The following is an 18,055-nucleotide window of genomic DNA, read 5'->3' on the forward strand; positions in this document are numbered from 1 at the left end:
GAGAAATGCTATCGTCGTTGACCAAGAAGAAGGGGAATTCTCTTTAGACTGCCAAAGAGAGAAGTTGTTACTTTGTAAAACGTCAGAGTGAAGGCGAAATATTGCAAAAGAGCGATTTGCTAAATGTTTAACGTGATATTTCAAAGGGGTCTGTGGCGGGACACTTGTGAGGTGTGTTGGGTTCTAGTTTGTGTTACCTGGTAAAGGAGCTGTCAAACATCAGGTTGCTTTGGGTGTGTCCCCTCGAGCTTGCTTGAGGTTCTGCTAGATTTGAACGATGCAGAGGCCGAGCTGTCAGTCAATCAGCCCTGCTTTCATATGCCACATTTTGATGGGTGTTGTTGACAATCTATTTGTTATTTTATAGAGTTCTGTTCTGCTGTCTTAAAAGTAAAGGTTCTTGGGTTGTTCTTGTGAAGAACCATTTTTGACGTTCTTGAGTTGAGTTCTTTGGAATTCTTTGTGGGAACATTGCATCAGGCTGTAAAACCCTTTTTGGATCCAACGGAAACTTGTGTTTTTGGGTAACACTATTTGACAGTGACCTTGTTACATGTAGTTACCATTGTAATAACTATAAAGTAAGCATAATTACATACAACTAACCCTAAACCAAACCCAAATCATAACCTTATAGTAAGTACATGTAGTTAATTAATATTACTGAGTACTTAAATGTATAATTACACTGTAACAATGACACCTTAAAATAAAGTGTAACCTATTTTTGCACATTTAGTAAAATAATGTAATAATACAACATAATACAATATATGTACATTTTGTAATTGTAAATAAGAGACTGTAAATAAGAGAAGTACATTCATATGAAGTTCCTATCAATATAATATAATAAGGTTTTCTTAGTAAATTACACTTTATTTAAAATATTAATTAAAAAATAATTAACATTTTATAATTTGATAATATATCTGTTTATAATTTTTCATTAAAATGTAATTGACTAAGGAAGTTCATATTTGTATGCGGTTCCTAGCCTTATAATATAATATGTAATATGTATATATATATATATATATATATATATATATATATATATATATAGGAATGTTCCTCAGTAAATTGTATTTTATTGAAAATATTATATGATATTTTTTCTTCTGACTCTCTTTTGGGTGTCGCGTTGCGTGATGCTCTTGAACATGATGCCTTGCTGCACAGGCCTCTGACCACTTCCTTGTTCCATTTTGAGCCGGTTTCTATGCCTCGTAAATTTGCCGGCTAAAATGGTGCTCGCGAGACTTAAGTCTTACCGTGCTGCATCTAAAATGTCTTTTGACTAAATATAAAAGTGTTGTGGGTTGAGACCGGATAAGAATCATTGTGACTGCACTGTACATGCAAATCGCATAGAAAAGGAAGCCAGAGATCGAAAGATGGGCCTATGTGTGAGATTGAGGCCTAAGGGAATATTCATGATATTAGTATTTGATATTGCTTTTCAAGCTTGTTTGGATGTCTTTATTTGTCTGTACTTTTATTTAAAGGGTTAGCTCATCTAAAAAATGAAAATTCTCTCATTATTTACTCATCCTCATGTCGTTCCAAACATGTATGACTTTCTTTCTTCTGTGGAAAGCAAAAGAAGATATTTAGCGGAATGTTCATGCTGCACTTTTCCATAGTGTGACCAAAGGCTGTTAAAGGGATAGTTCACCCAAAAAAATGAAAATTCTGTCATCATTTACCAACTCTTATGTTGTTCCAAACCTGTATGAATTTCTTTGTTCTGCTGAACACAAATGAAAATATTTTAAAGAATGTTGGTAACCAAAGAGTTGATGGACAGAATTGTTGTCTGAACTATCCCTTTAAGCATCAAAATGACTAAATGCATCATAAAAGTAGTTCATACTGCTATGCATCATAAAAGTAGTTCATACTGCTATATTCATACATTAGTTTTGTGTGAGGAACAGACCAAACTTAAGTCTTAAAATAATTAAATCCACATACAAATCTCTCAAGACTTGAATTATACTATGTGTGTCCCATTGACTGTTAAATGGACTTTTACTGTATGATGCTTTGTTTGTAATTTGCATCATACTGTAAACATCCAACATATCATATTTGCGGTCTGCAAACAAACAAAATAACAATACAGATTTAGAATGACATGCATGTGAGTAAATGATGACAGAATTATCTTTCTTTGTGTGCGAAATATGTCTTTAATCAATAGTAATATGAATGATGCAAAACCGATTTATGGAATTTTATGGATTTTTCTTTTTTAAATCATGGATGTTACTGCATACGGTCCAATTTTTTGTGAGACACGCTAAAAATATGGTAGCATCTAATTGGACCTGTCTAATTAACATGACCAAATCAACCTGTCTGCTTTTGTTACACCAAAAAAAAGTCATTCAAAGGTGCAAATCAAATGAACTCCTTCAGGTATCAACTGCACATTGCGTGTGAAATCACGGCGGTAACAATTAAATAATTGTTCCAGCATCTCCTCGTATAGCTTCTTAACATGTCCAATCTCTACAGCTTTCATGCCTGTTTACACACTGTAAAAAAAGAAAAAAAAAGAAAAAGTTGCTGCCTTAAGTACAATCAACTTGAATGTTCAAGTAATTTCAACTTAAATTACATTTAACTAACTTGAAGTGCACTGTATCGTCAAAACCCGATTTTCTTACATTTGTTAGATTTTCTTGTCATTGAATTAGTTTTGACTTCATATCTTTTCATATCCTATGAATGAGGCTGTTAAAGGCTTCCGTTTAAAGCCATATAGACTGTGCATGCTTAAACTCTGCGGTAAATTTGTCACAATGCATTGACCAAATGTTCCACCTGCATTATTTTTGGTTGTGGCGATGGCTTGGATTCATTTGTCAGAAGAGAAAAAAAATGGGAGAGTTTTTTTTTTTTATAACAATTATTCAGAAAACAATTATTCAGAAAACAGAAAACAAGTTTTTTTTTCTTGAATGCAATTGTAAATATATTATCATAGGTGAAAAGATGCATGTTTTTTTAACCATGTTTCTTTAGCTCACTCAAATTTTTAAGTCTTATAAGATGGGAGATACATGTCGAAACTTTGGTTTTAAAGTTGGTTTTAACTAGCATACAACTTAAGTCTGATATGCAAGTCTGATATGTCTTGAGAAAACTAGTAAGGACTTTCATGGTATGTCCTGTAGCTTTATGGCCTTTAGTTTTTACCAATTCTACCGAAATATCAACACACAAAAATGATAAACTTAAGTAAAATTAATAAAAATACACTTGCTGCCTTATAATTTTTTTTTTTTATTTAAAAAAAATATGTTTTAACTAGTGGTGACTGCAGTGTTAAATACACACTTGAAATTACATTATTTATTGTAACAAGCCTAAAACGATGAAACGTGTGTATAACTGAAAAACATCTTTTACAATGTTGGTGAAAGAATTTGAAAGTTTTAAAAGGAATTATATGAACATTTATAGTCTAAGCGTGTGGATTATTGGGTCTTTAATAATTGTTTTAAAACCAATGTTTATCGCCATTATTACTGAATCTACTTGATAGACATCGTTTTAAAAGTGCATGTTTGTGGATGTAGTGCAGTTTGGAGGTTTCCGTAACTCTTTAAAAACAGGTTAAATATTATCTTGCAGGAGATTTAGGTTCATGCCGACTTCCCTACGATCACTGTTATCTGTTTGACAAGGCAGTCAAAATAAAAATATAACGTTTCTAAAAGGAATGCTCTGAAAACGAGATAGATAAAGCAGCGCACTTAAAGTCATTATTCTCATACTGTCATGTTCCATGTAATGGGTGGACCTGCTAAAACAGCCACGCTTAAAATGCACGCACCTCGAGTTGTGAACCAAGTCGAGCAAAACCACATCCGGCAAAGAAAATAAGTGAAAATGACTGACACTGTGACGCTTCAGCGAGTATAAACGCCAGTTAAAAGTTAAGGAAAGACATTAGGAAGTTTTTCAGAATGCTAAAAGTGATATATCTTGGTTAACTTAGGGTTGCAAATCAACAAATCAATAGTATATCTTGGCCTTGCATTAGATGAATGCACTGATGAATGGCTATACCTATTGGGTAGGCTTGCAATGATGTAGTCAAAGCTCTTGTGTAAAAGATAGCGAGTTGCACAGAAACAATTTGCATATCTATACAAGCGTGAGTACATTTGAGCCCTCCCCCTTCCGCATACGATATGCGAGTGACATGACTGTACATTGGCGAATAGAATGAAAAAGAAAGCAGAGTGCCTGAGCCTTGAGAAGGGGGGGAGGGTTTTGTCAAGCTTACAGGAAGCTGTGGTTGAGAAACTGAAATAGTTTGTGTCTGCGTATCCATGGCAACCAGGTCGCGCCACATACAGACCACTGCTAGTAACTCCCTTCCCTTTTTCTGACCGAAGCCAATGGTTTTACACCGTGCCAGTCGGTTTCAAAGAATTAAACTGCTTGAATATAATGTGTGAGTGTTTCGGTGTGCGATAGTTGACTTGTTTCTGAATTAATCTTTGTTTGGTTACACTTTATTTTGATGGTCCGCTTTAGACATTCTGTAGACTGTTAGGTGTTCATGTTAGTTGAATAAGTTGACATGTTGCTAACTTTCTTTCAGTCAGTAAAATTGGGAGCATCACAATAAAGTGTAACCATTCGTTTTGCTAAATGATTTGCACTAAGATGTCAAATACTGTTTGGCTTGGTAAATAATTGAAAATATTGTCATTGCTAGTTTTAAAGGACAGATTTCTACATCTAGAATTCTTTCTAAAAGAAGTTTTAGCGTATGTTTCAAATGTAGTGCTGTTGTAGTGAAAACAGATTGGCTTTGGTACTTCTACCTTTTGAGATATTGGCTTCATCAACAGAGGTCTATTTTGAAAGTGTACGGCTTGCTAGAGAAAAGTGTCTTTTGTATGGGTTTGTAGTGTTTGTATTGCGTCCTGTGGTTGACTATCTAAAATAAACTTGCTTTTTCCTTTAGCCACAAGACCCTCACTCACAGACACGACTGATGACGCTAATGATTGAAATGATGTGACATCCCATATCTTTTATAGTTGACATTGACGGTCGTGCACCAAATCAAACTTTATAGTATTGAGGTGCAAATTCTTGTCTCATTTAAAATGGCTAATTCTAAAGCTAATTCCATAGTTAATGAATTTGAGAACCTATTATCAAGCAAGATATTCATCAGTAGAGATTTAATTTGAAAGTGTTCGGCTTGCTAGAAGCTTCTTTAATATTTTGTGTAAGTTTGTAGTTCTTTCCTGTAGTGGATTATCTAAAATGAACTTGCTTTTCCCTTTAGCCACAAGCCCCTTACCCACACGCACTGAAGACATCCCAGTAAAAGGTAATGTTCATTCTCTTTTGACAGACTCTCTTGCAGTCAGTGACGAGTAAGGATGTACAACATGATGAAAAGGAAAATTACAAAATTAAAATCTACTTTAACACACGTGGCAAATTTGTCTTGAAATTTAGACAATTTCTACAGAAAAAAAGTAATAACTTTAGAAATGTAAAGTGGTGTAACCATCAACTACACCACTTAAAAATGTGTTTTATATATTTTAATAATACAAAATTATAATTCCATAGTTAATGAATTTGAGAAAACCTATTATCAAGCAATATATTCATCAATAAAGATTTAATTTGAAAGTGTACGGCTTGCTAGAATCTTCTTTAATATTTTGTGTAAGTTTGTAGTTCTTTCCTGTAGTGGATTATCTAAAATGAGCTTGCTTTTCCCTTTAGCCACAAGCCCCTTACCCACACGCACTGAAGACAAAGACTCAGAACCAAAAGGTAATGTTCATTCTCTTTTGACAGACTCTCTTGCAGTCAGTGACGAGTAAGGATGTACAACATGATACAAAGGAAAATTACAAAATTAAAATCTACTTTAACACACGTGGCAAATTTGTCTTGAAATTTAGACAATTTCTACAGAAAAAAAGTAATAACTTTAGAAATGTAAAGTGGTGTAACCATCAACTACACCACTTAAAAAATGTGTTTTATATATTTTAATAATAAAAAAATATACATTCATATGTAAATATTACATTTTTAACAAATATCAAACAATTTTTCTAGTTTTACTTTCCATATCTTTTTGTTGACATTGAAGGTTGTGTGGCCAACCAAACATTTTGTTTTGGTGCAGATTCATCTGTAATTTAATATAGCTAAATAATACAATATTTAAAGTGTAACTTGAGCGATGTTTACTCATTCTCTGCCTGGTCCGAAAAACTCACGTTTATTTGTCAGCAAAAGTCGACCGGATAACGCAAAACGCTACAGGGCTTTCGTTTTTTTCACATTTTTGTATCCCCGCCCAAGGACAGTTGGATCGACACAGGGTTATTACCAGAACAGTTATTTACGGTACAGATCCACTTTTGCGACACGACTGTCGCGTGGTGTCGCGACGCCTCCCCACATTTGTACGTTGATGGGCGTTCCTTATGGGCGTGGTTTTGACCGAGCGGGCAATGTTGCGTATTTATATACTGTCTATGATTTAAAACCTGTGAGAGACTTCCATAGGCAGTATAAGGAGACTTCCCCCCGTCTCCATATGCTAGAGCTACTTCTATTGGATAGTCGCGTCGTGTTCAACGGAATTAATTTGCATAAAGATGGGCATCGGCCCATCATTTTTCCAAATGAAGCGCCGCCTTCCCGGAATGCTTTGCGGGCGCGTCAAAGAGTAGGTTTATCACTGAAAATGATCTACTCACAGCATTATGGTAAAAATGTAACACTGTGGCAGCAGTTTTCTTACCTGTATGTGGCAGTGTTTTGCTTTGGGGGGTTGGTCAGAATGGCAGATTCATTCAGTTTTTCCTCTCCGTTTGGCCTAAAATCATCCAGTTTAAAATGTGGACTACAAACAGAGGTTTTTCAGATTTTCAGCTGTGTTCTCTGAGTATTTGCGAGTCTTTGCAGCCTTTAGCCACTGCCTAGAACGCTCTAGAATCTTCACTGGAAACCAGAAGTAACTCCCGCTAAACGTTTAGTCTTTAGTTCATGCACCTGTGAACAATACAAGTCGACACCATTATGACTTAAAGTTTACTAGGAAGTATTTCCTACTAAAGCAAGGTGGTATTTGACTCTGGTAAGTGTATCCATAGCAGACTGGTAGGAGTTGGATGCCAACAGTGCAAAAGGGAAGACAACAGCCTTTTTGATTTCATTTTTTTTTTCCTACTGAATAGGCAGCCAAGCCCTTTAGTAAATATACACTATCATTCAAAAGTTTGGGACCATATTATGGCATACTTGCTAAATAAAGAAAATAAAAATTTAGTTCACTGGTTCAATTAATTAAAATGCAATAAAATAAATAAAAAGTAATGTAGCCTACTTATTTATGTCATTTAGCTTGTTGTGGTTAATATTGAATTTGGTTTATTAATCTTGTGGAAAATCTGTCAATTTCATGCATAAGGACTGTTTTTGGATTTAGTTTAAGCATATGATTATGTCAAATAGGTTCTGCTGACTCCAGCAGCAATCAAACGCAACCCATTCCTTCACCCCCACCTGCAGGTAACCATGACAACACCCATCATCACATCAGACACACACTTCAGCATTACATCTCTCTATCAATCAGTTTCACGCATGACCTCTGACCTCCATCCCTCTATCATTCTGCATTGCAATCTCACCACCACTTGCATCATCATTCTGGCTTACAGTAACTGCAGTCATGGATTAGTGTAATGGGCAATGTTATATTTTTATAACATTGCTAATCTAAATAAATTGGATTTTTTAAATTGAATTAAATGTATATAATACAGTAACAGATGTTTGGTGTTTGGTGAGGTAATGTGGGTAAGTAGCTGCACATCATGCAGTAGTTTCAGTGCAATCACCCTTTGATTCCTTGAAATAATTAAAGTAATTAAAGGTTCAGTTGCATAATGTGATTCTGATTCAGTTAATTAATAAAGTTTCATCTCGCACTTTCCACAGGTTCAACAAATGGTACGTGTCACTTTTTACCCATGCTATTTCTGTTATGCTAGTGATGCTTCCTGTCGATTATATCTGTGTGTGTGTGTGTGTGTGTGTGTGTGTGTGTGTGTGTGTGTGTGTGTGTGTGTGTGTGTGTGTGTGTGTGTGTGTGTGTGTGTGTGTTTCTTTTAAGCATGTGAAAGTCTGTATATTGTTATTTTTGTAAAGGTCCCTTTAGAGGGTCTATAGAAAATAGATATATGAGAACTTGATATGCTGAGATATATTTTCATAGTGTCAATGCATTATTCATTACAGAAATCAGGAGCCTTTAAACGAGCATAATAGGGTCACATTAATTAGTATCTGAAATTATTTTCATCACAGAAAAGTTGTATTATAGACATTTATAATTTCAAATTATACCCATTTCTAGAAATTCTTAAGCATAATTTCTCTTATATCTATACATACAATATCTATACATTCCTCTGTAATAGTGGTTTTCAAATGATAAATCTGACAGCAGATAAAAAAAAACATAGCTAAATGCAACTAGCCACATAATCGTGCATAGTTTTAAAAAGCAGGAGAAAACACTTCTCTTTGGCACAAAAGCTGTTCACTCTGTTGATTCTCTGAAGTGATTAAATGACTAAAAGTCCAGCAGAGTATAATATAATTCTGATGATGTTAATTAATAATGGTTTATGCACTTTCAACAGACTCAATAACGGGACGTAACGGTAAGTGTCACTTTATGCTGATACTGATGCCTGATTTGAACTTATGGGTCAGAAATATATATGATATTCTTGCATATTCTTTCATGGTGTCAATCCATCATTACAGTCACTCCCACCAATTCAGCAGACACACCTGCATCCACCACAGAAGGTAACGCTGACATGCACCTCATCCTGCATTATTATTATTCTCTCATGCACAATCTCTCACTCTCAATCTTCCAATCATGCCTTGCTACAAGCACACCATCACTGAGAAAGAGTTTTTATATTATTATTATTATTTTATTATCTGAGACCCACGCAAACCCATTTAGGCTACGCAGGCTTCACATTTAAAATCCTGCAATGCAGTAATATTAATCATTTATTTTTGGTAATCCAGTTCCTGGGCTAAAATAAGCATTTGTTTCAATCTTTCATTCATTCATTCATTACCATAATACAATATGTATTTGGTAATTACCAAAATCTGTCCTGGGAACATTCCCGCACTCATCCCGCAGCAACACAGTCGGCATCTACAAGTGACCTACAGGTTACATGAAGGTGAATGTAGGTGGTCTGGTCTTCCAGTAGTCGTAGATCCCATACTGATCCCAAATGATCTTGCTTTTCCCTTTAGCCATAGTCCCCTCACCCACACTCACGACTCCAGAACCCACAACTTCACTTGATAAAGGTTTTTTATCAAGGATAAGAAGCATAAGAATTTTCAAGGTGATAAAAGCAGAAATCTTTTTAAAATCTTATTTGGAAGGTAAAAATACACATTGAAAAATTATATAAGAAAATAAATAATCACAGATATCTATTATAGTTCCTTTTATTGTTGACATGCAACCAATAAAGTTTTGGTATTTTTATGCCATTTAATATGGCTAAGTCTAGTACAATATTTAATGTTAAATATCAGTTAAATAAAATTCAGTTCTAAGTAATATTTTAATATTTCATTAATGTTTGTATTTAATTATTTCATATTTCAATTCATCTTTTTTTATTCATATCTGTACATAAATGTAACATTTTATCAAATGATCATTATCGTGTAGGGACCGGTTCTTCCACATCAACCTTACCCTCACTCACCTCCTCACAACAAGACACAGGTAACAGTGCATTTAACATTGTATTTCATGTTTTTATTCATATCTGTAAAGTATTTATAAGATTTAATCTGATCAAAATATCATAATCATGAAGGGACCAGTTCTACACCGAAACCGACTCTCACATCAACCTTACCCTCACTCACCACCTCGCAACAACAAAACACAGGTAACAGTGCGTTTAATGTTGTATTTCATGTTTTTATTCATATCTGTAAAGTATTTATAAGATTTAATTTGATCAAAATTTCATAATCATGAAGGGACCAGTTCTACACCGAAACCGACTCTCACATTAACCTTACCCTCACTCACCACCTCACAACAACAAAACACAGGTAACAGTGCGTTTAATGTTGTATTTCATGTTTTATTCATATCTGTAAAGTATTTATAAGATTTAATTTGATCAAAATATCATAATCATGAAGGGACCAGTTCTACACCGAAACCGACTCTCACATTAACCTTACCCTCACTCACCACCTCACAACAACAAAACACAGGTAACAGTGCGTTTAATGTTGTTTTTCATGTTTTTATACATATATCTGTAAAAAAAAATATGAAAAAAAGTGTTTATAAGATAAACCTTTAATTTGATCAAAATATCATAATCATGAAGGGACCAGTTCTACACCGAAACTGACTCTCACATTAACCTTACCCTCACTCACCACCTCGCAACAACAAAACACAGGTAACAGTGCGTTTAATGTTGTTTTTCATGTTTTTATACATATACAGTGCTATGCATAAGTTTAGACACCCATACCAAAGTTGACTAAAAAGAGGAATAAAAAATCATCTTTTGGAAACTGAACTTAATGCCTTAATTTAAAAAATTAGGAAAAATCCAACCTTTAAGTACACCAATTTTCTTTGTGAATGAATAATGTATCGTAAATAAATAAATGTTCTTCCTTAAAATACAGGGTGCATAAGTTTGGACACCCCTATGTTAAATTCCCATAGAGGCAGGCAGATTTTTATTTTTAAAGGCCAGTTACTTCATGGATCCAGGATACTATGCATCCTGATAAAGTTCCCTTGGCCTCTGGAATTAAAATAGCCCCACATCATCACATAGCCTTCACCATACCTAGAGATTGGCATGGTTTTATTTCAGTTAGCCTAATAGCTAGTTTGATTTGCATTGAGAGATGATCTTATGGAAAGTACCCCATGCCAATCTCTAGGTATGGTGAAGGCTATGTGATGTGGGGCTATTTTAATTCCAGAGGCCAAGGGAACTTTATCAGGATGCATAGTATCCTGGATCCATGAAGTAACTGGCCCTTAAAAATAAAAATCTGCCTGCCTCTATGGGAATTTAACATAGGGGTGTCCAAACTTATGCACCCTGTATTTTAAGGAAGAACATTTATTTATTTATGATACATTATTCATTCTCAAAGAAAACTGGTGTCCTTAAAGGTTGGATTTTTCCTAATTTTTTAGATTAAGGCATTAAGTTCAATTTCCAAAAGATGATTTTTTATTCCTTTTTTTAGTCAACTTTAGCATGGGTGTCTAAACTTATGCATAGCACTGTATCTGTAAAAAAAAAAAAAATATATATATATATATATATATATAAAAAAGTGTTTATAAGATAAACCTTTAATTTGATCAAAATATTATAATCATGAAGGGACCAGTTCTACACCGAAACCGACTCTCACATCAACCTTACCCTCACTCACCACCTCACAACAACAAAACACAGGTAACAGTGCGTTTAATGTTGTTTTTCATGTTTTTATTCATATCTGTAAAAAAAAAAATAAAAGTGTTTATAAGATAAACCTTTAATTTGATCAAAATATCATAATCATGAAGGGACCAGTTCTACACCGAAACCGACTCTCACATCAACCTTACCCTCACTCACCACCTCACAACAACAAAACACAGGTAACAGTGCGTTTAATGTTGTATTTCATGTTTTTATTCATATCTGTAAAAAAATAAATAAAAGTGTTTATAAGATAAACCTTTAATTTGATCAAAATATCATAATCATGAAGGGACCAGTTCTACACCGAAACCGACTCTCACATCAACCTTACCCTCACTCACCACCTCACAACAACAAAACACAGGTAACAGTGCGTTTAATGTTGTTTTTCATGTTTTTATTCATATCTGTAAAGTATTTATAAAATTTAATTTGATCAAAATATCATAATCATGAAGGGACCAGTTCTACACCGAAACCGACTCTCACATCAACCTCAACCTCACTCACCACCTCGCAACAACAAAACACAGGTAACAGTGCATTTAATGTTGTATTTCATGTTTTTATTCATATCTGTAAAAAAAAAAAAAAAAGTGTTTATAAGATAAACCTTTAATTTGATCAAAATATCATAATCATGAAGGGACCAGTTCTACACCGAAACCGACTCTCACATCAACCTTACCCTCACTCACCACCTCGCAACAACAAAACACAGGTAACAGTGCGTTTAATGTTGTTTTTCATGTTTTTATTCATATCTGTAAAGTATTGATAAGATTTAATTTGATCAAAATATCATAATCATGAAGGGACCAGTTCTACACCGAAACCAACTCTCACATTAACCTTACCCTCACTCACCACCTCACAACAACAAAACACAGGTAACAGTGCGTTTAATGTTGTATTTCATGTTTTATTCATATCTGTAAAGTATTTATAAGATTTAATTTGATCAAAATATCATAATCATGAAGGGACCAGTTCTACACCGAAACCGACTCTCACATCAACCTCAACCTCACTCACCACTTCACAACAACAAAACACAGGTAACAGTGCGTTTAATGTTGTATTTCATGTTTTTATTCATATCTGTAAAAAAAAAAAAAAGTGTTCATAAGATAAACCTTTAATTTGATCAAAATATCATAATCATGAAGGGACCAGTTCTACACCGAAACCGACTCTCACATCAACCTTACCCTCACTCACCACCTCACAACAACAAAACACAGGTAACAGTGCGTTTAATGTTGTATTTCATGTTTTATTCATATCTGTAAAGTATTTATAAGATTTAATTTGATCAAAATATCATAATCATGAAGGGACCAGTTCTACACCGAAACCGACTCTCACATTAACCTTACCCTCACTCACCACCTCACAACAACAAAACACAGGTAACAGTGCGTTTAATGTTGTTTTTCATGTTTTTATTCATATATCTGTAAAAAAGAAATATGAAAAAAAGTGTTTATAAGATAAACCTTTAATTTGATCAAAATATCATAATCATGAAGGGACCAGTTCTACACCGAAACCGACTCTCACATTAACCTTACCCTCACTCACCACCTCGCAACAACAAAACACAGGTAACAGTGCGTTTAATGTTGTTTTTCATGTTTTTATTCATATCTGTAAAGTATTTATAAGATTTAATTTGATCAAAATATCATAATCATGAAGGGACCAGTTCTACACCGAAACCGACTCTCACATTAACCTTACCCACACTCACCACCTCACAACAAAAAAACACAGGTAACAGTGCATTTAATGTTGTATTTCATATTTTTAATTCATATATCTGTAAAAAAAATATATGAAAAAAAGTGTTTATAAGATAAACCTTTAATTTGATCAAAATATCATAATCATGAAGGGACCAGTTCTACACCGAAACCGACTCTCACATTAACCTTACCCTCACTCACCACCTCGCAACAACAAAACACAGGTAACAGTGCATTTAATGTTGTATTTCATGTTTTTATTCATATCTGTAAAGTATTTATAAGATTTAATTTGATCAAAATATCATAATCATGAAGGGACCAGTTCTACACCGAAACCGACTCTCACATTAACCTTACCCTCACTCACCACCTCGCAACAACAAAACACAGGTAACAGTGCATTTAATGTTGTATTTCATGTTCCCTTTCGTTGTCACTCCGAGTTACGTCGGATGACGACGAATGGGGTTTCGCTTAGAAATCCTATCATCTTCGAGTATATAAAACGAGCCAATGGCAAAGAAATGCCATGGGTCTGCGGAATTTGCATAGCGTAACTCCGCCCCACCCTGGGGGTATATAAGGAAGTGCGCTGGCAACATGCAGATATGTTTTCGCTTCGGAGCCAAGTTGATGTACTTCACTCCACAGCCAATCCTGAGTTCATCTCTTCATTCTCTTCGAGACGAGCCTCTCTCCAAGTGTTGGTGTGACAGCGAGTTCCAGCGAGTGCACATGCCCTGCTTATCTGTGCAGTGATTTGCCAGTGTGTGTGTGTTCTCTCCCTGGTCGCTTCAGCATTTGTGGAGAAATCTCCTTTCTAAAAGAGCTTGCACGCGGCACGTCTTTTTAAAGATGCCTCGCCCGTGCACTTCTGGTTGCGGTCTTCTCATTTCTGACTCTGATGGGCACAATCGCTGTCTTGTGTGTCTGGGTGTAGAGCACGCTAAGGCAGCGTTTGTGGATGAGTCATGTTCCCATTGCGGGAACATGCCCATCGCACGGTTGCGGTCGAGACTCAATGACCTTCATGGTCCCCTCATCCGCACCCCGATCTACTGGCTCCACGAGAGCTGGTACTTCGGCTGGCGGCCAGGGTGACCTGAGGGTTACGGTGTGGAACAAAGCGCCGACTATTCCACGCTCCACACCGTCCTCTAGCGCCGTGCAACCCGCGAGTGGTTCGAATGAGCCCGCAGTACAGTCCTCTGACTTGCCGCGGGTCTCATTCGGCGCTCCAGAGGAAGATGTGATGTTGATCGCTGCATCACAGGGTGGGCAAGAGTCCTTGGGAAGTGAGGATTCGGCTGTGCTGCCACCTTCGGGTGTGCCAGCATTGCCCGAGTCTGATCCCGAGATGACTGCCATGCTTTCCCGGGCAGCCGCGGCCATTGGTCTTGAGTGGTCCCCGCCACCTGGTCCGGTGCGCTCGCGGCTGGACGATTGGTTTTTGGGTGCCGCCGCTGATCCTCGTCAGCGCGCGACCCCAATGCCTTTCTTCCCGGATGTGCATGAGGAGGTAACGAGGTCCTGGAAGGCAACCGCCTCGACCGCTCGGCGACCGCCTCCGCCCTGCCTCCTCTTGATCAGGCGGCCGCCAAAGGGTACACTGGGGTTCCCCAGGTTGAACGCTCTGTTGCGATGCAACTGTGTCCTCAGAGTGCTTCTTCCCGCGGTGACCCAAAGCACCCCTCCAAAGCCTGTAGATTCTCCTCCACCCTTGTGGCAAAGGCCTATAGAGCTGCGGGGCTGGCGGCCTCCTCACTGCATGCCATGGCGACACTCCAGGTCTACCAGGCCCAGATGTTGCGTGACATGCATGAGGGGAGGACTGACCCAGGGCTCTTTGATGAGCTGCGTGCCGCCACCGACCTTGCTCTCCGAGCGACGAAGGTGACCGCACGCTTCCTGGGTCAGGTGATGTCCACTTGCGTGGTCCAGGAGAGACATCTGTGGCTCAACCTGGCCGATATGCATGAGGCCGAGCGAACCCGCTTCCTCGACACTCCCATATCCCAGGCTGGCCTCTTTGGCGGGGCGGTTGAGGACTTTGCCCAGCAGTTCTCGACCGCCCAGAAGCAGACTGAGGCTCTCAAACACGTCCTGCCCCGACGGCCCGCTGCTGCCTCCACCCAGCCGTCAGCACAGGTACCTCAGTCTGACCGATCGAGACTGTCCCTCCAGCCGAAATGAAGTCCGGCTTCTACAGCCCCTACTTCATTTTACCGAAGAAATCCGGTGGGTTACGACCAATCCTCGACTTGCGCGTCTTGAACCGCTCCCTTCACAGGATGCCGTTCAAGATGCTCACGGCCAAACGCATTTTCGAGTGCATACGGCCGCAGGATTGGTTTGCAGCGATCGACCTGAAGGACGCCTACTTCCATGTCTCCATTCTTCCTCGACACAGACCGTTTCTACGGTTTGCTTTCGAGGGGCAGGCATACCAGTACGCGGTTCTCCCTTTCGGGCTAGCCCTGTCTCCTCGCGTCTTCACGAAGGTCGTCGAGGCAGCCCTTGTTCCCCTTCGGGAACACGGGGTTCGCATCCTGAACTATCTCAACGACTGGCTGATCCTAGCTCACTCTCGAGACCAGGTTTGCGAACACAGGGACCTAGTGCTCCGGCACCTAGCTCGTCTGGGCCTTCGGGTCAACTGGGAGAAGAGCAAACTCTGCCCCGTGTGAGTGTCAAGAGTGTGGTTCAACTGAAACTATTTCAGAGGCTCCTGGGGCATATGGCATCCGCAGCCGCAGTCACGCCGCTCGGGTTGCTTCATATGAGACCACTTCAGCTTTGGCTTCGCGATCGAGTCCCGAGGTGGGCATGGCATCACGGCACGCTCCGAGTCCCAGTAACTCCGACCTGCCGTCAGACCTTCACCCCGTGGTCAAACCTCAGGTTTATTCGGGCCGGAGTGCCCTTGGAACGAGTTTCCAGGCATGTTGTTGTATCAACAGATGCCTCCACCACAGGCTGGGGCGCCATGTGCAATGGACATGCTGCCACGGGCTCCTGGACAGGACCCCAGCGCCTTTGGCATGTCAATTGCCTCGAGTTGTTGGCTGTACGTCTTGCCCTGCACCGCTTCCATGCGTTGCTCAGGGGTCAACACGTACTAGTCCGATCGGACAATACCGCGACTGTAGCGTACATCAACCGTCAAGGTGGTCTGCGCTCCCGCCGTATGTCACAACTCGCCCGCCACCTCCTTATATGGAGTCAGAAGCATCTGAGGTCGCTTCGAGCCATTTATATCCCGGGAGACCTGAACCAGGCGGCCGACGAGCTGTCTCGGCTTCGGCCTCTCGCTGGAGATTGGCGACTCCATCCCCAGACGGTTCAGCTGATTTGGGATCAGTTCGGGGACGCACAGGTAGACCTGTTTGCCTCCCACGACTCGTCCCACTGCGGCCTGTTTTATTCCCTGACCGAGGGCACGCTCGGCACGGATGCACTGGCGCACAGCTGGCCACGGGGCCTCCGCAAGTATGCGTTTACCCCAGTGAGCCTTCTTGCGCAGACTTTGCGCAAGATCAGGGAGGACGAGGAGCAGGTAATATTGGTTGCCCCGTATTGGCCCAACCGCACCTGGTTCTCAGAACTAGTACTCCTCGCGACAGCACCTCCCTGGCCAATTCCTCTGGGCATGATTGCATATTTCCACTGGATATGCTTCCCAGTGTACCTTGGTATTCCTGTGTTAAGTAGGACTCCTTCGTCCGTGCTAGTCTCACGACAGGGAGCTCAGACTTACGCAGGGCACTGGAAGGCAGTCGAGAGGTGGCGTGATTACACTGGGAACCCCATTCGTCGTCATCCGACGTAACTCGGAGTGACAACGAAAGGGAACGTCTCGGTTACGTATGTAACCCTCGTTCCCTGAGTAGGGAACGGAGACGTTACGTCTCCCTGCCACTTCCGCTGTACCGCTGGAAACGCCTGAGTTCAGTCTCGGCTCCTCAGCGAAGACATATCTGCATGTTGCCAGCGCACTTCCTTATATACCCCCAGGGTGGGGCGGAGTTACGCTATGCAAATTCCGCAGACCCATGGCATTTCTTTGCCATTGGCTCGTTTTATATACTCGAAGATGATAGGATTTCTAAGCGAAACCCCATTCGTCGTCATCCGACGTAACGTCTCTGTTCCCTTCTCAGGGAACGAGGGTTACATACGTAACTGAGACGTTTTTAATTCATATATCTGTAAAAAAGAAAATATGAAAAAAAGTGTTTATAAGATAAACCTTTAATTTGATCAAAATATCATAATCATGAAGGGACCAGTTCTACACCGAAACCGACTCTCACATTAACCTTACCCTCACTCACCACCTCACAACAACAAAACACAGGTAACAGTGCGTTTAATGTTGTTTTTCATGTTTTTATTCATATCTGTAAAGTATTTATAAGATTTAATTTGATCAAAATATCATAATCATGAAAGGGACCAGTTCTACACCGAAACCGACTCTCACATTAACCTTACCCTCACTCACCACCTCACAACAACAAAACACAGGTAACAGTGCGTTTAATGTTGTATTTCATGTTTTTATTCATATATCTGTAAAAAAAAAAAAATATAAAAAAAAGTGTTTATAAGATAAACCTTTAATTTGATCAAAATATCATAATCATGAAGGGACCAGTTCTACACCGAAACCGACTCTCACATCAACCTTACCCTCACTCACCACCTCAC

At 38.9% G+C, this 18,055-nt stretch overlaps 1 protein-coding gene across 4 annotated transcripts in view; it reads left to right on the plus strand.

Annotated features, from left to right (window-relative positions):
• Positions 1–18,055, plus strand: part of ptprc (protein tyrosine phosphatase receptor type C) — a 38,463-nt gene that overhangs the window by 857 nt on the left and 19,551 nt on the right. For 2 of the 4 annotated variants that reach the window (XM_079891260.1, XM_079891261.1), the window contains exons 3-7: positions 7,525–7,581; positions 8,014–8,025; positions 8,721–8,741; positions 8,848–8,892; positions 9,797–9,853. In XM_079891260.1, coding sequence (XP_079747386.1) covers positions 7,525–7,581; positions 8,014–8,025; positions 8,721–8,741; positions 8,848–8,892; positions 9,797–9,853 — 192 coding nt within the window. Of the gene's footprint in view, positions 1–5,323; positions 5,369–5,775; positions 5,827–7,524; positions 7,625–8,013; positions 8,026–8,720; positions 8,742–8,847; positions 8,893–9,796; positions 9,854–18,055 lie in introns of all 4 variants that reach the window. The other 2 variants (XM_079891263.1, XM_079891262.1) reach the window with 2 other exon arrangements.

This window comes from Squalius cephalus, assembly GCF_949319135.1.
Source record: "Squalius cephalus genome assembly, chromosome: 13".
NCBI lineage: Eukaryota > Metazoa > Chordata > Actinopteri > Cypriniformes > Leuciscidae > Squalius > Squalius cephalus.